Source organism: Protopterus annectens, chromosome 8.part1, assembly GCF_019279795.1.
Source record: "Protopterus annectens isolate FY-2018-M chromosome 8.part1, PAN1.0, whole genome shotgun sequence".
Taxonomy (NCBI): Eukaryota; Metazoa; Chordata; order Ceratodontiformes; family Protopteridae; genus Protopterus; species Protopterus annectens.
Window position 1 is genome coordinate 385,071,495 of NC_056742.1, and position 20,544 is coordinate 385,092,038.

Consider the following 20,544-nt stretch of genomic DNA (forward strand, 5'->3'; position numbering starts at 1 on the left):
CCATGAGGACTAATCCTAACCGGGCAGTGTCTTTAAACCAGGCAATCCACCTACCTACTTTCCCAACCCACAAAACAGAGGGGAAAGAATACTGCATACCTTGGATGTACATAGCTACGCTACTACCTGGACAGAACAAAAAGTAGCAGAAAAACTGATCAGCTTTTTGTAGCCTATGCAACAGGAAGGGAAGGAAAAGCTATTTCCAAACAGACAATCTCCAAATGGATAGGAAATTGCATACGATTCTGTTACTCCTTCCATGGAAAACCAATTCCACAGAACATAAGACCTCATTCTACAAGGGCAACAGCCACTACCACAGCCTTTTTACGAGGAGTGGCAACCAAAGACATTATTGAGGCGGCTACTTGGACCTCCGTGCATACATTTGCCAAGCATTATAATTTGCCTCTATATTCCAGATCCCGAGCAGGGTTTGCCACTGCTGTACTGCAAGGGATCCTAAACACACCATAATCTAGTTTCTTCCTCCTCCCGTAGTTGGCTATGGTATTCTACCCAGTTGTTATGACTGCAGATGCATCCATGAAGGACATAGTACAGTTTTGTACCTACCATAAATGTAGATGTCGAACTGGATAGCATCTGCAGTCAGGATTACCTCCCTCCTTCCCTCTGTGGTACTCCTAGGGTGTTTACCCTCCTAATAGCTAGCTGGTGGGGGAGTCTTTTATGGTGTATTTGTTTGTATATATGTACATACATGCTTATTTTTTTGTGTTTACCACTATCTTTTTGGAAACATTGGCATTTATCCAAAATTTTTAGCCTTCAAGAGGGCTACTGGCATCTGGGGCAAGAAACACTGAGGAAAATGGCGTCGGCTGATGCCTTTATACCCGAAGACCAACAGAGATGACGTCGGGTGAAGTGCGACATCAGCCGAAGCCGGACCCGGACTTTGGAATCCGGCCGACTGAAGGGCTGCCTGATGACAGGACAACCCAGTTGTTATGACTGCAGATGCTATCCAGTTCGGACATCTACATTTATGGTAGGTACAAAACTGTACTTTATGTGCTCAGAAACTCTTACAAAGTAGTTTTGTTAGGGAAGTTGATAGTCTATGCACCTGTCCATATGTGATACCATAACCAAGCAAAGTAGACCCTGGCCAGTCATAAGAAGCACACCTTAGGATTTCCTCAGTTCTCAGCACAGAGGAGCCCAGGCTACATTCATAGGTTGGTACTAGACTATCGGCCCTAGGGCCTATACAAGCCTAGCCATACCAATTCTGGCTATTTCTTCCCACAATATTTACTTTCCAGGACCCCTGTCTAGCAGGATGACTGATGTGATCCCCGGGGTGAATTTCCCATCTTCCATCCAAATGTCAAGGCTCCTTTTGAAGACTGTCAGAGGTGCTCTTCTTCCCATGTATTGGCAGTCTGTTCCAGAGTCTGGGGAGTCTCTGGATCAGGAATCTATCCCTCCATGTTTTGTTCATTGTGATGACAAGGTTTAGATCCCTGGAGCGTGTGGCTCTGAGGGATTGGGATTTCTTTAAGTGTAGCATGTCCAACAGCTCAGGATTTAACATGGCCTTGTTTGTTAAGCAGAGATCACCTCTCTTCTTCTCTCATCACTTTACTTTTCTAACTTTGAACCACAAAATTAAAGCCCAAAGTGCAGTAAATAACAGCCAACACTTAGATTCAAACAAGTGTAGAAAGTCAACAGTTGATTACAACAGCAAAAAAATAAAATCACTTTAAAACAGAGGATTGCAATAGTAATGCATAAATAGTGCAATACATCAATGTGAAGTAAGTTAACTGTGGATGAATTTGGATTCTGTTACACAGTCAAATACAGTGGTAAAAACTACAGCACTTAAAAGCAGTTAGAAGTACAAAAACTCTGCGACAGTACAAATATAACCACAACATCAGCATTTGTCAGGATGGTGAACAGCAGCACTGTACAAGAGTGTATTTAGTAGTGTGTTCAGCAGAAAGCTTCTGCAGTCTGTGGCATAGCTGCTCAGCATTTTCAGTAAAGTCCAGTACACAGTGCCTGGTCAGGGACCAGCAGAACACTGTGTCCTCCTGTTCCTTCTCTTACCACAAGCAAAATAAGTATTAATCCCAAACTGATACCTAAAATGCAAAACCGACAACTAGCAAGGCTTATAATTGGTAATCATTAGCAATGTCAGGATATAATGTCTCTTTGCCTCCCTTCTCTTACCAGGAGGAAAAGAGAAGCATTAATCTCAAACAAGTTCCCGAAAGGTAGTTCCCAAGTTCTCCAGTGGTTGGTAGTCTTGTCCCAGATGTTAACAGATGCTGAAGATAAGCTGGAGGGAATGCAGTAACAATCTGAATATTAGTGTGCGCATACTGCAGTGTGCACTGAGAGTGGTGATTTAAAGCCAGTTAGCCCCTTTTTCATGAGTTTAAGGGGTGGGCTTTCCCACTTTTGATCTTTCAGTGCTGGCAGAATGAGTAGTGGAGGTGAGATGGGGAGTAGCTTCTAAAGCTAAATTTACAGTAGAGGTGGGCAGCTCAAAAGTCACCAAGTTTTAATAGCACAACAGGAACTGTGTGTGTGGATCAAAAAACAGTCCAAGTCAACAGATTCTCAAATCAGGAAATAAATGCAAAAACAGAACATGTAATGCAGAAGGTGGCTCTAAATGGCTGTCACAAGTGGAAAAACAAAAAATAAAATGACTTCCCTGGCTTTTCTGATTTTTAAACTCCAATAGAGAGCCAAACACTGAGTGCTTGTAAATAATGGCTACATTTTGTCAGACGTCTCCCTAGATCAGGTGTCAATCTCTCACCTGTATGAAACCTACGTTGTGGAGTACAAAAACTGTTTTTGATTGTGTGCATTAAGGACTGTTCCTTATTTCGTTCAGTTTACTAAACATTTTGCACTGACATGACTTTCTGTAATTTCAGGTGAAGTAATGAATGAAAAAGATCGTTGTAAAAAATGTGAGGGAAAGAAAGTGGTAAAAGAAGTTAAGATATTAGAAGTTCACGTAGATAAAGGTATGAAGCATGGACAGAAGATTACATTCAGTGGAGAAGCTGACCAGGCACCAGGAGTGGAACCTGGAGACATAGTTCTTGTATTACAAGAGAAAGAGCATGAGGTAATCCACCTTAAATATTACATGAGAGCTACCTATTTTCTGGCTTTCATTTCTCAACCAAGATGTGTCTTAAATTTATTGCTTGTTGGTGTTGCAGATTATTTTATTCTATCCTAATTAAAGCTTAAACACTTAACTAGTTGTATGGATCTGTTGGTGAATAAGGATGCTCTATTTTTCTGTAATGGCTAGAGTAGCTAAATTGTGTAAGATTGGTGTTGGTGCATCTGTAAAATGCTGTGGTAAGCAGAAAAATGTATTTTTTTTTCAGAAGGGTAATGAGAAGTAAACTGACTGTAATGAATTAAGAAGTAGTAGTTCTTGAGCAGAAAAAAGTTGCATTTTACTTGCCCCTTACTAAATATGTAATGTTTTTAAAAATGTGCGATTGCAAATAAGACAGATTTGCTATTGTGGGAATATGCTGCAGTTTTAGTTAAAGTAACTCTGCTATGCATGCATTTGCAATGCATGAAGCCTGACACTTCTTTGTAGGTACTAGGCTATTGGCCCTAGGGCCTATATAAGCCTAGCCAAAAGGTACCCTGGCTTTCGCCACCCAAGAAAATTATTTTCCTGTGCCACTGTCGAGCAGAGCCACAGAAGTGATCCCCGGGGTGAATTTCCCGTCTCCCATCCAATCATCAAGATGTTTCTTGAAGAGTGCTAATGAGGAGCTTTGTTTGATATAGATAGGTAGTTTGTTCCAGAGTATGGGAAGTCTCTGGGGCAGGAATCTATCCCTCCAGCATGTTCTGTTTATTGTGGTGACAAGGTTTAAGTCCCTAGAGCGTGTGTGGAGCATGTCTAAAACCTCTGGGTTGGACATAGCTTTGTGTGTTAGGCAGAGATCGCCTCTGAGTAGGCGATATGCGACAGAGTAAAGCTGCAGTTATTTGAGACAGTCTGTGTAGGACATCTTTTTGAGGCCGGTAATACTCTGTGAGGTATTTCTGTGGCCTTTCCAGTTGTAGATGTCTTGTGAGCTACATACCAAAAGGGGCATTGTACTCTATAATGGGTCTAATGAGTGATGAGTAGAGGGGAGCAAAGACCTCTTTTTTTCCTGGATGAGAAACCTTTTGTGATGAGGTGTGCTACCTAGAAGGATTTCCTGACTACTGTGGCGATGCGATTGTCAAAGGAGAGACTACTGTCCACCTGTGTCCCAAGGTCTCATCACACTTTCAGTGTTAAGTAGACTACCGCCTATGTGGTAGTTCATGGGTACAGAGTTTTTACCAAAAGGGAAGACTGTGCACTTTTTGGCATTGAGCTTGAGGCCATGGCTTTGACACCAGGCATCTGTCTCAGCGAGGCCCTTTTGTAGGATGTCCACATCTTTTGGAGTTTTGATTATGGCTCCTAGTTTGTAGTCATCTGCGATCTTCATTAGCCAAAGACCTGTGTTAGCGTGTACTTCAGAGAAGTAGATACCAAACAGGAGAGGACCCAGGACTGAACCCTGTGGTACTCCACTTGTTACTGGTCTGAAGTTGGATTTCGAGTTTGCTACTTTCACAGTGTGGGTTCTGTCAGTGAGCCATTTGGCAACCCATCTTGTGACAGAGATGTATACCTAGTTTAGTGAGTTTATCTATAATTCCAGAGTGGGGGATGGTGTTGAAAGCCTTGGCGAGATCGAGATAGTCTGTGTGAACCACCTTACCCTCATCTACAGCTTTGGTGACTGTTTCAAAGAAGTCTATCAGGTTTAGGAGACATGATCTGCCTTTTACAAACCCGAACTGGGTGGGGTCCTGAGTTTGGAGATTACCAATGTCATTGTTTATAAGTTCCATGATGATACGTTCCATAGCCTTGCAGACCAGACTCAGGCTAATGGGGTGGTAGTTTCCGGGGTCTGTGGTGGCTCTCCCTTTGTGGAGTGGGATAACTGTCACTGTGCGCCATTCAGTGGGCACATAGCCTGAGGTGAGGCTATGATTGAACATGGTACTTAGGGGTGCCAGTTAGTTCTGTAGGTCATGTAGAACACAGCTTGGGTTGTTGTCAGGTCCCATGGATGCTGTGTTCTTGGCTTTGGATAGTGTTTTTTACCTGAGCAGGCGTGATTACAGGAACTTTGCATTCTTCTGGTATAGAGATGGGCCCTTTAGGGGATGAGAGGGGGGTAAAGTTAGCACTGAACCTATCTGCCAGGATGTTGGCAATATCAGTTGGTTCTGTATATTTAGTGCCCTTGTGCTGCAACTCGGAGCAGATCTGAGTGTTGCCATTGAGATTTTTTGCATAGCTATAGAATGCTTTGTGGTTGTCTTTAGTCAGTGGCGATTTTGTTTTCCTAACTAGCTTTGGAGGATTTTGAGGGATCTCAGCTTCTTACTGAGGCTGACCAGGGAATTTCTCCAATCATGGGATTTTTTTTTTTTTTTTTTTTGCAACAATTTTTCTTCTGTTGTAGTTTGTTTATGGCAGGGGACCGCCAGATTGGCTTCCTTTTTTTTTTTTTTTTTTTTTTTTTTGGAGGATAGCATCTTGGTTCTGTTGGGGATTGCACGATCCATGCACTCCTGTAAGTGCTTATAAAGTGCATTTATGTAGGATTCAGCAGTCATACCTCTACTGTCCGTCAGCATGGGTGATGTGAAGTCTGCCACTTCTGTCTTAAGAAGCGTGAAGTTGGCTTTGGAGAATTTTTTTTACTGTGGTTTCTCTAATGGGGGGTGGGGGAGGGATGTGGATGTCTAGGGTGATTAGCTTGTGGTCGGATCTTACCAACGAGGAGTTGACCTCTGGTGTGGAGCACTGGTTGCCCATGTTGGTAATAACCACATCTAGGATACTACTGCCCCTGGTGGGGTTGTGGATAAGGGCATTGGAATTTATGAATTCCAGAAAACGTTGAGCACAAGAGTTGGTACATGAGTAATTTTCCCAGTTAATGGTGGGGTAGTTGAAATCGCCCATTTTTCAGGTGTTAGGTTGTACCCTAATATTTTCCAGTGTATCAAGAAATGAGGAGTGGGAATCCTGGGGCATGGTGGGGGATCTGTAGCAAGCTACAATTTGGATTGCGGTCTTGCCCAGAGTTAGTTGCACTTGGATAATCTCGGATGCATTATGCTGAGCAACTAGCCTGGAGGTGTGGATATCCTTAATGAATATAGACACGCCTCCGCCTTTAGTGTTTTGGTCCAGGTTAGGTGGCCAAAAGGTGTGGTATGAATTATAGCCTGGAAATGCAGGGGTACTCTCTGGAGCCTTGAACCAGGTCTCTGTCACTGCACAGATGTCTATGTTCTCCATTTTAAGGAGTGCCTCAAGAGAGTGCATTTTGAGGTTTAGACTTCTAGCATTGAGTAGCAATACCCTCATTCTTCTTGCTTGTAACTGTTACAGTGGTGAATTTGTCATTTGAACCTTGCCTAAAAAAGGCACTATAGGGGTGGCTAGAGCCTTAGCCAGTATCCAGAATCCCAGGGGAGACGGGTGTAGACCATCTCTGGCAAAGCATCGTGGTTTGTCGATCATGTCATCCCAGGCACAGATACTGGATCCCCTTAGAATGACACCAGAAGCTTAGCCAATTGTTGGAAGTATGTCCTTTTGTCCTTGTACTGTGGTATCAGTCTGGGTGATGGCAGGATGCTACTCAGGGCTAGGGTCATACCTGCCTGGGCTACAAGATCTGACAGCTCCTCCATGTCCCTTTTCAGTCCAGGGAGGTACTTCTCGGGTCATTCACACCAACATGGACAATGAGTCATATTTGTACTTGTTGTGGAGTGACCTGAGTGCATGCATTATGTGGCGGATCCTGGCACCCAACAGGCAGCTGACAGTAACTTTCTCCTTGTTTAGTCTGGTGAGTGGAACATCAGTGTGCCTACTATAGAGTCACCTATGACTAGAGTGTTGGGTAGGTTATGCCTTATGGGCTGTGGTTGAGTGGCACACTGAGTTTGTGGGCTTTGTCATTTGGTTTGTGATGGGGGGGGGTGCAGGTTGCTTGTGTTTCTGCTTTGGAGGTCCCTGTTGCTTGGGCAGGTTTTTACTGAGAGCCTCCGCGCATGTAGGTGTGTGTGTGTTGTTTCTGTGTGTTTTGGTGGTGTAGGTTTTGAGGGACTACGTGTTGTGTGGTGTGGTGCAAGTGTTTACCTTCTCCTCTTGACTGTCTAGTCCAGTCTCAGGTGAAGAGAGCTTTGCTTCCAGTTTGGCTATATAAGTTTGGCTATATAAGTGCATCTCTCACAGGTTGTAGTGTTGGGTGGTAGGAGGAGAGGGTTGTCTGTGTACATGAGGCAATTGGTGCATTGCCCCAAGATGCCCAGATTCATCAAGTAGACAGGAGAAAACACCGGGAGCTTGACCCTTAGACATGCCTGGATAGGTGCTTATTCAAGTACTAAAAACGGTTTTCCTCTAGACAGTGAGGAAAGTGGAGTGCTGTAGTAATTTGTAGCTTAGTGCTTACAGTAAGTTCTGAACAAGTGCTGAGCTGAAAGAAACAGACTTGAGTGCTGAAAAAAACTGGCTAGTTCTAAGAAACAAAATTAAGCTAGAAGGCTTCCCTCCAACACAGAAAGGCTTGGGGGCTTTGAAGCCCACAAATAGTCCTGGACACAGCAAATCTGTATCTAGGCTAGACTAGCCACAGGAAAGGCAGGAAACAAGCTTAGAAAATGTTTTTTCTTCAAGTGGAAAGAGAGAAAGGAGGAGCAGAAACTAAGCTGATTGGCCTTCTCAAATGTTCTCCCTGTATTAGGTAGAATGAGGTAATGACACTAGACTGGGAGGAGGGTCACAGATCAAATTTACAGTAGGGGCGGGCAACTGCAAAGCCAACAACTGTAATAGGGAGGGAGGGTGGGAACAAACCGCAGAAATGTTAATCACAGCAGAAAAGCGGCAGTGAGCCTTTAAATGAAAGTTTTAAGCAGCTAAAGGAGCCTCTAGAGAAAGCTTTTAACTGCCAACAATTTATCAGAATCCAACATCCCAGCAGATGCTTAATAAAAGTGGACAATTTCCAGTTAATACGTCACACACACTGAAACTAGCTAGAAAGATATACAGTTGGCAAAGTGCTATAAATAACTCGAAAATATAAGCAAAAAAGCAGGATACTTATATATTATAGATCCGAGTTTGCTCAGTGTCCTTTCTTCGATTAGCTCAGTGTGAAATGGCAGAAACGGTCCCAACTTAACTTCTTAGGTAAAGTTGAAACCTGAGAACTTTTAAGAAAAAAAAGCTCAAAAGAACCAATGGAGGTGCTTAGTCTAAGCTGTAGTCCAGGTGACCTCAGTCAGCCAATGACCTTAAACAGTTCTCTCTCACTGAAATGCCTGATGGCTTTGGCTAAACCAAAATGTCCCTAAATATGTGCTCAGACACACAGCCTCCACAAACACTAGACCCAAACACAAGCCTGAATATGGACAATGCTACAAATATCCACACTACTTAGAAACAAACTGCAGAAATGCTTCTCACAGCAGAAAAGCAACAGTGAGCCTTAAATGAAAGTTTTAAACAGCTAAAGGGGCCTCTAGAGAAAGCTTGAAGGTACTGTTGTATGTTTAAGGATATACATTTAGCACTGCCAATAGAAACATGTAACTATGGAAACTGAAAAGCATCTTCGAAAATTCAAATGCTTGGTTGCCATAAAGAGAGCGAGACAATTACCTGGTAGAGTTGCTGGATATTCCAGCAAGAGCATGCACAGAAAGACATAGTTGCCTGTATGAAGTTTTCAGAGTCTGCTCTAGTTTTGAAAGCAATTAATGGATAGGGCACAGTATGTCTTTAGCTAAAATTGGTTGAATCACGGTTTCATATTTCTTTTAACTTTTAATTTATTGTGCAAGATTATTTCTGACTGCTTATTTGCTTTTTAGGTGGAATGCTTTGATGTTTGTGTTTCACTGTTGCAGTAATTACACTAGGGTTATCCTGCTGGCAGGCTACCCGCAGTCGGCCTGAATTCCGAAGTCCTGGTCCGGCGTCTGTTGCTGTCACCTCTTCCCTGATGTCAGAGCGCCAGGGGTATAAAAGATGCAGCAAACGCCATTTTCTTCATTCTTTCTTGCCACGTGGTGCCCGAAGCAAAAGCAGTTCGCAAGTGCCTATCGGCCGACTCCTGAGATTTTCGAAATTGAATTTCAGATCCGAAGTCTTCTATACCGTTGGGGAAACTTTTTTTCTTGCTCCAAACTGATGTCAGAAAGTTAATAATTGTATTTCTTGTGGGAAGCAAATACCTCATAAGGATTTTCATTCTTACTGTATTCCTTGCCTAGGCCCTGACCACGATGTTGCTAGTTGTCGGTTTTGTGCTAGATTTAACCAGCACACTAAGCGTCTGTACGATTTTGCCTTTCATTACTTTAGCCGAAGGTTTAACTATATAATGCCGTTGGAACAACCGACGACCGGAATTCATAAAAAGCACAAGGAGAAAGAAAAGGACAGGCATCTGAGGTCCAAAACAGACGACAAAGCCTCTTCTAGGCCAGTCGCCGGTTCGCCGGTGGTCAGTGAGGCACTTTCGCAGCCCCCGATTCTCGCTACCTCAGAGCCACAGGCCGCCTCAGACTCCCACGTGGAGACAACTAAGCCTCTGGATACTCAAGGTATTGGCCCTTCGGAAACTAATCCCTCAGATGGGTCCTGAGCCGCTGAGCAGGCATCGGCTTCTGAGGGTGTTTTCAGACCTACACAACTTTATATCAAGCTTACTTCAGCATCCAAGACAAAGTCTAAAACAGTTTTAAAGACAAGGAAACCATTTTCCAGGACAGACGTCTGTCTAAGAAACAGATGCTCAAAATGGCCGAAGACCTAATTTTATCAGGGGTTCCCATCCCCCTCCTGATAAGAGGCCTAGGCAAGATACTGAATATGATTCCTCTGATCAGGTTTCCATTTCCTCTGATTCCTCTTGAGAACAGGGATATTCTATTCCTCCCTATGAGGATTCTGATGCTGAAGAATCTATTCCTTCAGCTTCTCCTCCTGAGGATTACTCATTTGGGGAAACCCTGCATACCATGAGGGAGCATTTCCACTGGGAGAGCCAAGATTATTCAGATTCTAAGAAAAGGCTTAGAGACTTTCTTCTTCTACCTCAGCACAGACCTCTTGCAATTCCACCTGTTCTAGATATTGTAGATGTGTTTTCAGAGTCCGGCCTGTCTCCTGACTCATTACCTCCTGCACCTGTTAAGCTGGACAGATACTACAGGGTTCCAGATTCTCATAAATTTCTATATAAAAACCCTGCTGCTAACCTAGAAACCATCTCTCAGGGTCCCAAAGGGGTCAAGGCTGCTACTGCTAAAAACCCTGTCCCCTCAGATAGAGATTCTAGGACACTGGACAGATGGGGGAAAAAAGTCTACACTTCTGCTACCTTGGCTGTAAGGGCTTTAAATTGTCAGTTTCATATGCTCAAATATCAGCAATACTTAATGTCTTTGTTAAAACAGAAAATGTTGACAAATTCTGAATGTTCTGAGAACAAAGATTTGCAGGATTTATTGCATGCAGCTGAACAAGTGGGAAAACATATTTTGCAATGTGGTTATGATTCACTAGAGGCCTCTTGCAGGGCCGCTGTAACAGGTTCTGTTATTAGAAGGCATGCTTGGTTAAAGGAACAGACTCTGCCTGATCATGTTAAAGCAAAGTTATTGGATGCTGCATTACAGCATGATACTTTGGTGTTAAGGCAGAAGAGGTGTTGAAGAAAATGGAGGATAAAGCTAAATCTATGCAGACAGTGAAGGGTTTCTTACAGGTACAGCCACCCAGATTTAGAAGGAACTGGCCTTCTAAGAATTGGTCCTTTCCTGTGTCAGACAGGCCACAAAGAGGCTGATACCGACGCCCTAGAGGCAGGCAACAGCCCCAGGGCTCATACAGGCCCAAACAACGGGATGCTTCTACCTCCAAAAGCGGAGAAGACAAATCACAGCCATATAGGAAACAGTTCCAATGACTTCCCTCTGCCAATGCCAAGCATTTCTCTCTTCTTGGCAGCACCCTTAGGGGGAAAGCTAGCACTTTTTTTTCACAGAATTGGCACACGATCACACAGGACAAATGGGTCCTAAACATAGTCTCTCAGGGCTATAGGTTCCACTTTCACACCCTTCCAAAGGCAAAAGGTATGCCAGACTTGCCACAGAATCAATGGGCAGAGGCACAAAAACAAGTAACATCTCTCATGGACATGAAGGCCATTCAGCCTGTGCCACAACAGGAGCAGGGACAAGGATTTTGCTTAAGACTTTTCTTAGTACCAAGAAAGGACAAAGCATAGAGACCAATTCTGGACCTGTCTATTCTAAATACTTATTTGAACGTACCAAAATTCAAAATGTTGACTCTGCAACAGCTTCTGCCCATGCTGGGAAAGGAGGCTTGGCTTGTAACTTTGGACCTCAGAGGCATACCTGCATGTCCCAATCAGACAATCTTGCAGAAAATACCTCAGATTCATAGCTGGCTCGATGCACTGCCCTTTGGCTTATCTACTGCGCCCAGGGTCTTCACAAAATGCCTGGCACCAGTAATTGCATTTTGCAGACAACGAGGAATACAAATATATCCCTACTTGGACAACTGCCTTATTCAAGCAGAGACCAAAGACATTCTACTAAAGCATCTGGTGTTTGTAAAAAGATTACTAATTTGCCTATCTCAAGAGATAATATTCCTGGGTCCAAGCTTAAATACAACTGCCCAGATGGCTTATCTCACGCCAGGCAAACAAAGGCAACTGACTTCTTACTTCAAAAGCATGGCAACAAAGACCCAGTTATTTGCAAGAAAAATTCTGCAGGTTCTGGGCTACATGGCCTCCTGCATTCTGCTAATTCCATATGCAACACTGCATATGAGGAAACTACAGTGGTATCTAAAAAGTGTTTGGACTCAACATTGCCACAGTCTGGAATCATTAATTACAGTCATTCCCTGCCTGCAACAGGAGTTTCGATGGTGGGCACAGGCCTGTCACCACAGCAAGGGACAGCCATTCACTTTACCCACAGCCAGGCAAACACTAACAGATGCGTCAAATTATGCCTGGGGGGCCCACATGACAGGAAAATGTATTCAGGGCACATGGCCACCAAACCAAAGGCATCTTCATATCAATCAAAAAGAGATGCTAGCTGTACAAAATGCCCTGACAGCCTTCAAGGACCTACTTCATCCAGGACAGCTGCTGATAAAGACGGACAACATCACAGTTATGTGGTACATAAGCAAGGGGGCACGCATTCTTACCCCCTCTGCAGACAAGCTATGATTTTGTGGAACACAGCATTGACCTACCAAGTACACCTGCAAGCACAATTCCTGCCAGGAAAAACAAATGCTCTGGCAGACAAACTAAGCAGAAACCTCATGGATCCTCACGAGTGGAAACTAGATCCACAAATCTTCAGCATGTTAACAAGGGAATGGGGATGCCCAGACATAGATCTTTTTGCCTCCCCTCACAACTGCCACATCAGAGATTCTGCACAAGGAATGATCACAAACAAGCATGGAAAGTGGATGCCTTGTCATTCAGCTGGAACAACCTTACAGTATATGCCTTTCCTCCACTGCCTGTCCTCCCAAAGGTCAGACAAGAAAAGTCACAAATGATACTAATTGCTCCAGATTGGCCACGCCAACACTGGTACCCAGTCCTAAGGAGCTTGTCTCAAGGCCCAGCCTGAACATTGCCTCAAATTCCTCATTTGCTGACCCAACAAAACAATCAGATCCTGCACAGCCACCTCAGAACCCTAAATCTAGCAGCGTGGCGGATAGTATGACCATTCAGGATACACCTCTCTCTGAAGCGGTTATGGGTGTTATTTTGGAGACCAGGAGGCCCAGCACCAAGAAATCGTATGCAGAAAAATGGAAGAGATTCTGTGCTTGGAACCAGGCGCAAGGAATTGACATGCTTGTACCAGATATTCCTCAGATTTTACAATATCTGACTGAGATGCTGGACAAAGGCTTATCCTTCTCATCAATTAAGATCCATGCCTCTGCCATTTCAGCTCATTACAATACAGAACCACCAATTTTTTCACATCCATTGCTTAGGCAGTTCCTCAGGGGGGCAAAAAACATAAAGGAGAGCACCAATACCTGCATGGGACCTCAATTTTGTCGTGGAAAAACTCACGCTGCCTCCTTTTGAGCCAGCCAATACAGCAGATATTAAATTCTTATGGAAAACAGCTCTGCTCCTAACAATAACTTCAGCAAGAAGAGTCTCAGTTACAGGCATTAATGGCTGTGGAACCTTTTATTATCTTCCATCCGGACAGGGTTTCTCTAAGGACAAACCCAACATTTATGCCTAAGGTAGTGTCCAGTGTGGCTCTTAACTAAACCATTCATTTGCCTACTTTTTATCCAAACCCACAGAATAAAGGGGAGAGACTTCTGCATTCTTTGGACATACAGACCGCTATGCTTCTACTTGGGCAAACCTAAAGTTTTCAGAAAGACTGAGCAGCTTTTAGTGGCATATGCTGCAGGATCACAAGGAAAGGCTATCTCAAAGCAGACTATTTCAAAATGGATAGGACACTGCATTTGTTTCTACTATTCACAGCATGGCAAATCGGTGCCTAAGGGCATTAGACCACATTCTACCAGGGCAGCAGCCACCTCAGCAGCCTTCCTCAGAGGTGTACCAACCAAGGATATTTTGGAGGCTGCAACTTGGACTTCAGTGCACACCTGTACCAAGCACTACCACTTACCTCTTCACTCTAAATCCATAGCAGGCTTTGCCACTGCAGTTCTGCAGAGCCTTATAGCCACTCCTAATGCTGTTTAGACCCAGCCGCCCTACCTCAGCTTTGGGATTCAACCCAAGTGTAATGACTGCAGCAGTGAAACATGATAAACATAGTACAGTTATGCACCTACCATAAATGTAGATGTTAGTGTATTCACTGTTGCAGTCCAGGTTACCCACCCACCATCCCCCCCTTCTTTGCTGGGACTTCTCTCTATCCTATACAACCTATGTGGTGTATTTGCTTGTAGATGAAGGTTTTGTGTATGTTAATGCATGCTTTAATTAGCAATGTTTTTATAGCCTACCTTTTGGGGGCACCTGACATCTGGGGCAAGAAAAACTGAAGAAAATGGCGTCTGCTGCATCTTTTATACCCCTGGCGCTCTGACGTCAGGGAAGAGGCGACAGCAACAGGCGCCAGACCAGGACTTTGGAATTCAGGCCGACTGCGGGTAGCCTGCCAGCAGGATAACCCTAGTGTAATGACTGCAACAGTGAATACACTTGAGCATCTACATTTATGGTAGGTACACAACTGTACTTTTTGTTTCAAGTAGAATTTTATGGTCTAATGCTTGTGGTTGGCGATTTTATTTATAGGTTTAGGATGTGTACAGTGAATTGGCGCACTTTTAACTGGTGTCTGCCTATTGAATGACTGCACAGAATTACATGCTGTTGTTCAGATATACAAAAGATGGATTATTTTAAGGGTAAATAGTAATTTGTGTTCTTGGTTTGTCAGAAGTCTGTCCGGTGGGAATCACCGTGAATACAGGGCGAGGGTATTAGGACTATAGAGGCATTACCCCCCCCTTCTTTTTCTAGAAAGTGTGTGTATGCATACTAATCTCAGGTGAGTTTCAGGTAATGTAGAAGAGATTTCATTGAGACATGTGAGACCTGTCTAAAATGAATGGCATCCTAGTAAGCCAGGAAATGTAATGCTAATCTTCATTTTGGGTGTGTCAGAATACTGGCTGTTACTTGAGGCAGCAATGTGTTTACCATATGCAACTCGCATGTTAATTGATGTAGCTCAAGGGGAGGGGTTTACCTAATTAAGGTCTTTTCCTTGGATATAAAAGGTACAGGGTTTGATTCTGACCTGTGGTTATTGGCTAGGCTTATAAAAGTCTGCATACTGATAGCCTAGTATTTGATTATGAACCTGTACCCCTGCTTTTGTCACTTGTGTCATTTGGGGGTGACAGTGGGCAGCTCTGCAATGGTTCAAAGTCCCAGCAACATTAGAATTAGTGCAGCCAATGTACAAGGACCCAGTGACACAAGTACGAACAGTGGTCAGACTCTGAGCGTTTCATAGTGGAGTGGATGCGCCTCAGGGTTCAGCTTTGAGCTCACTGTTCATATGTTCATACTGGTAATTGACTACATTAGCAAACAGTTTGGAGGGGAACAGATCAAGAAAATACAGGCGGTGGTGGTGCTGCGGCAGTGTTGTCGCCCCACAGTAAGACGTTGTCCTGTTCGATTCTCAGCTAGAGCGTCTTCTGTGTGGAGATGTGCGTGAATGGGCGTACCTTCTTTGAAGGTTGTGCGTCAGGGCTGGCAACTCTGCACGTAAAAATCTACTGCCAATCGTTAGCGGACCGGAGTTCCGCTGTGGTGACCCCTAACCGGGAAAAGCCGAAAGACACAACAACTTAATAATTTTTCTTATTCATTAGATTAGTCTTACAATAGTTTTGGTAGATTTATATAAGATCCCTTACTCTTCTTGAATAGCTTAGTTGTAGTGGCCTCGTGTTTGGCCTTTTGTTTCCTTGACTATATAGATATTTAGATTTACATATTTAGCTGAGTTGGCCCTTTTTCCTCTGGGCCCATTGTTTAGACTGTGTGATTTCTATTCTAGTTATCACCTGATCTGAAGTAGGAGATTCATTTGTCTGCAACCTGTGGGTTATGGATCCGACATCGGATCCGAACCGGCATGGTTTACCAGCTATGGATCCAAGCTCTCAGCTCCTCCCCTCACCCATAATGCCCTGCTCTCCCTACATGACCTCAGATCTTGTTTGCCGCGCTGGTGACCAGATTTGTGGTCCTAAGCTCTTCAGCTAAGTGCTCTTTTTTCAAGTATTTAGAGTGTTAAAAATTGTAATTTTGTGTGAAAGTTGTGTGGAAGTTTAGGTTTCCCTATTACTTAATTATACTTTCTAGTGTTTTAAATTTAATTTTACCTTCCCTCCCCTCGCTGGTAGCGTAGTGTGTGTTGGGGCCTGTTGTGTGCTTTAGTTACTTTGCTTTTACCCTTAGTTTAAGTAACTTTTTTTTGTACTTTGGGATGTCTGAACAACCCAAAGCTGTGTTCTCTAAGTGCTCCGAGTGTGGCCATAAGCTTTCCCCGGCTGATGGCCACACTCAGTGCGTTAGATGCCTTGGGGTTGAACACCTCACTTCTGGATGTTCCATTTGTGCAGGGTTCACCCCCAGGGCATTGAAGGAGCGGAGGTCCTAGCTTGTCTTGGCGGGTCTTTTGCCACCGGACTCTGCTCCGGCCTCCGCTCCTTCGGGGTAACTGCTTTCACGGTTGTCTCCTCTCCGGCTCCCTCCTCCTCCTGGGACTCAACCTCCTGTAGTGGTTCGAGGAGAGGGAAGATAGAAAGAAGGACCGGAGGAGAAGCACCATAAGCGGCGGGCGAGACCTCTGTTTCGGCCCCGCCAGCCAAGCGGCTTCTCCTCCGGCCTCCTTGTCTGCTGGTTCTCCCTCCTCGGCCCGGTCACCTGTGTGTTTTCACCGGGACCTGAGGAGCAGGAGACCCGATCTGGGCCGAGGCTATCCAGGAGGCACTCTAGGCCTACCTCTGTGGCCTCGTCGAGATCGGCCTATAGCCTGTCAGACGCTGATCTGGACTGGATGATGAGAAGGTTCATCCAGGCCCAGATGCAGATGGGAGTGCTCTTGCCTCCCCTCTGGGGGAGCTCGACCCCTTTCTTAAGCCAATTGCTCCTTCTCCGACCCGCTACCGGGTTCGAGCTGTTGGAGCCGAGCAGCCGAGCCGGGTGGGTCGGCGCCGATAGTACTGGTACCGGATCTGACCCTGCCCTCGAGTGCTTCGGATCCGACCTCGGAGCCTGGATCTGAGCCGGATCCGGGGATCAGTGCTCCTTCGGCGCCCGTCTGTGTCGGAGCGCACTGTCCCCGGATCTGAGCGCCGGGCGTCTGCTCGATCCACTCTCGGATCCGAGGGAGCCGATTGTCGGATCCTTTGGTCGAGGTCGGCTCCCCTTCAGCTTTTGATGTAGTGGAGAGGGCCCTGTTGAGGGTCTCCGGACCCCCGGCACTTGCTTCGGCTCCGTCCCGCGCTCCATCTGCACTGGGTCAGGCTTCCACCATCCGGCCCTTGGGACAGCCCGCTCCTTTGCCCCAAGCTGTTCCCCTGGAACAGGTCACTGTTTGCGAGGAGTCCTCTGACAGCCCCCCGGAGGATGTTCCCCGCAAACATGCGTGCAAAAGGAGGCACATTGACTCCCCTGAGTCTCTCACTGAAGACACGGATTTGGAGGAAGGGGAAGGCTCCCCAAGATCACCCCCCCCCCGAGGATGTCTCATTTGGAGACATCATGGAAATGCTCCGCATAAGGGGGGGGGTGGTGGTCTGCCCCGAAGTCTTCCTCGGACGAGTCGTGTTCTTGGAGGCATTTGAAGCGGGCCCGTCTACCTCTTGGGTGTCCCCTCCTGCCGACCCCCTGGTGGACCTCATTACCACCAGGGCGTGGAAGGAACCGGACAGCGTGGAGCCATTCCCAAAAAGGCCCGACCGTATCCTCAGTCCCCCGGCTGACCGTGCCCATTGGAGTAAGGGGCCTCCGGTAGATGCCATGTTGACGGCCACCAAGAGGGAACTTGCTCAGGAGAGTCCCTCAGTCCATCCCCCGAGCAAGGAGTCTCGGATGATGGACCGCTTAGGGAAGCGGATGTTTAGTTCAGCGACCTTCTCTGTGAGGGCACTGAACTACCTGGCACACGTGATTAGGATGCAGCGCGATCTTATAAAAGAATACGCTGCATCCCCCCCAGAGTCCATGTCGGAGGAGGACAAAGTGCTGCACTCCACCCGTATGGCCACTCAGGTCCGTCACTAATACTTCTATGCGGCTACTATCCCATGCTACGGAAGGTGCCGCTAGAGCCGCAGGGGCAGGCCTAGTTACTAGACGTCAGGCCTGGCTCCGTCATTGCGACGTGTCGCAGCCCTTCAAGGCGTCATTTGAACGCCCCTTTCGATGGTTCTGCCCTCTTTGGCAAAACTGTTCGCAACACTTTGACCCAGAGCGAAAAGGACGGGAAGACGCTGTCTGCCGTCTGAATCCGCTTCTCTGCACCCCAGAGGCCCTATTCTAGGAACCAAAAGGGTCAGAAGAAGATGTGGTTCCGGAAGTCGCAGCAATCCCAGCCTGCTCCGGACAACCAGTCCTTCTGTGGCAGAGGAGGACAGCGTGGACGCCGCCCTAGGGGCAGAGGGGCTCCCAGGAACTTCGGGTCCAGAGAACCCTTCTCTGAACGGCCCGCAGCAGCCATGAGGGTTGCCCGGCTGCTCCACTCTGGAGGCAGTCGGGGGACGTTTTTCGGAGCACCTAGCGGCATGGGAGTCCATAACATTAGACCGCTGGGTTCTCCAGATCATATCCAGAGGATACCGTATCCCCTTTCTTCACTTGCCAAAATTGAAGTCCCTCCCCGACGTTCCACCCGGTCAGTGGGAGGCCGCTTTGGCAGAAATTGGCCATCTGTTAAAGAAAAGAGCCATCCAGCCCGTCCCCAGACCAGATCGGATTAGGGTTCTACTCCAGGTTCTTTTAGTGCCAAAAAGACGGGGATCTAAGACCAATTTTAGACCTTTCTCTTGAACCTGGCAGTTCCCAAGGAGAAATTCCAAATGGTTACGTTGCAGTCTATTCTCCCCTTCTGGGAGAAAACCACTGGATGTGCTCCATAGACCTCAAGGATGCGTACTACCACATACTAATGGACAGGCGCTCCAGGAGGTTTCTCCGCTTCCGGCTGGGAGCCAGTCACTACCAATTCCGGGTCCTTCCCTTTGGTCTCACCACAGCCCCCAGGGTGTTCACCAAAGTATTAGCAGTGGTAGCGGCCCACCTGAGGCTTCAGGGGGTGCAGGTCTTTCCTTACCTGGACGACTGGCTTCTCACCGCCCCAACAAGGCATCTACTTCTCTTGGCGCGAGACTCCTTGCTCCACGCCTGGGCATCACGATAAACACAAAAAATCCAACCTAGCACCCACGCAGCTCATAGATTTTATAGGTGCCAGGTTAGACACGAGGAGATTGAGAGCCTTCCTCACAGCGGACAGAGTGCAAAGCCTACAGCTCCAGGTGCGGGCCATTCTCCACTCAAGCTCAGTTCCGGCGGAGTTGGTCCTGAGGGCCCTAGGGTCCATGGCGGCAGCGATTGCGCTTCTTCCTCTCGCCAGGTTCAATATGCGTATCCTTCAATGGACACTCATGGTTCAGGGGTCGTATCTTGCTCTTCCTCTGCATCATCCCATTGCGATCAGCAAAGTGTGCAGGCGGACCCTCCTGTGGTGGCTACACTCTCCAGATCTCCATGGAGGCCGCCCCTTTTGTGCCTTTCCCCCTCTCGCCACGGTGACCACTGACGCCTCCCGCCTCGGGTGGGGGGGGGGCATTTTGCAGGCCGGACGGTCCAAGGCACGTGGGACGATTCAGAGACCTCGCTGCATATCAATGTTCTAGAGATGAGAGCAGTGCTCTTAGCGTTGCTAGCACTTCAGGACTTTCTTCCCTTGGGAACAATTGCGATTCAATCGGACAACATGTCTGTTGTCTGGTTTATCAACAAACAGGGGGGAACCAGGTCTTGCCCCCCTTTGTCGAGAAGCCATGACAGTGTGGGAATGGGCAATTTCCACCAACTGCTTTCTCATAGCAACGCATATTCCGGGTCGGTCCAACATCCTGGCGGACAAACTCAGTTGCACCATTCTCACCCCCTACGAGTGGTCTCTCAATACTCTGGTAGCGGAACGCATCTTCGCACAGTGGGGAACTCCTTGTTGCGATCTTTTTGCGTCTCCCTCAAACACCAAATGCGACAGTTTTTTCGCCCTGATACCTCCTCCCGGAGGTTCCCCAAGAGACGCTCTGGTGCATGCTTGGCCACCCGGTCTTCTTTATGCTTATCCCCCCTTGCCTCTGATGCTCCGTTCTTCAGAAAGCCTCTCTGTTGGGGTGCAGAATGATCCTCATTGCTCCTTTTTGGCCTCGACAGATCTGGTTCCCCTTCCTAAGGTCTCACTCAGTGAATCCTCCTTGGATTCTAGATCCCATTCCGGATCTGATTTCTCATCCATCCCACTTATCTCCTCCGAACCTGGACAACCTCAAGCTGACCGCTTGGCTGCTCCAGTTCCACTCCTGATCAGGACTCCCGGTATTTCGTCCCCTGTTAAGGCCATCCTGGTGGCAGCTCATAAGCCATCTACTAGGAAAGTCTACCGTAGCAAGTGGAAGTGGTTCTCTTTGTGGGCGGGCGGCAAGGCCTAAACCCTTCACAGTTCCTCTCCCTTTGGTGCTTGACTTCTTAACCACTCTTTTTAATGATGGTG

At 46.5% G+C, this 20,544-nt stretch overlaps 1 protein-coding gene across 1 annotated transcript in view; it reads left to right on the top strand.

The window, feature by feature from the left end:
* The window catches only part of DNAJA2 (DnaJ heat shock protein family (Hsp40) member A2), a gene marked incomplete in the record, with an annotated part of 1,055,602 nt that overhangs the window by 678,624 nt on the left and 356,434 nt on the right, over positions 1-20,544 (top strand). Inside the window, 1 exon segment of the mRNA XM_044081956.1 lies at positions 2,937-3,133. Coding sequence (XP_043937891.1) covers positions 2,937-3,133 — 197 coding nt within the window.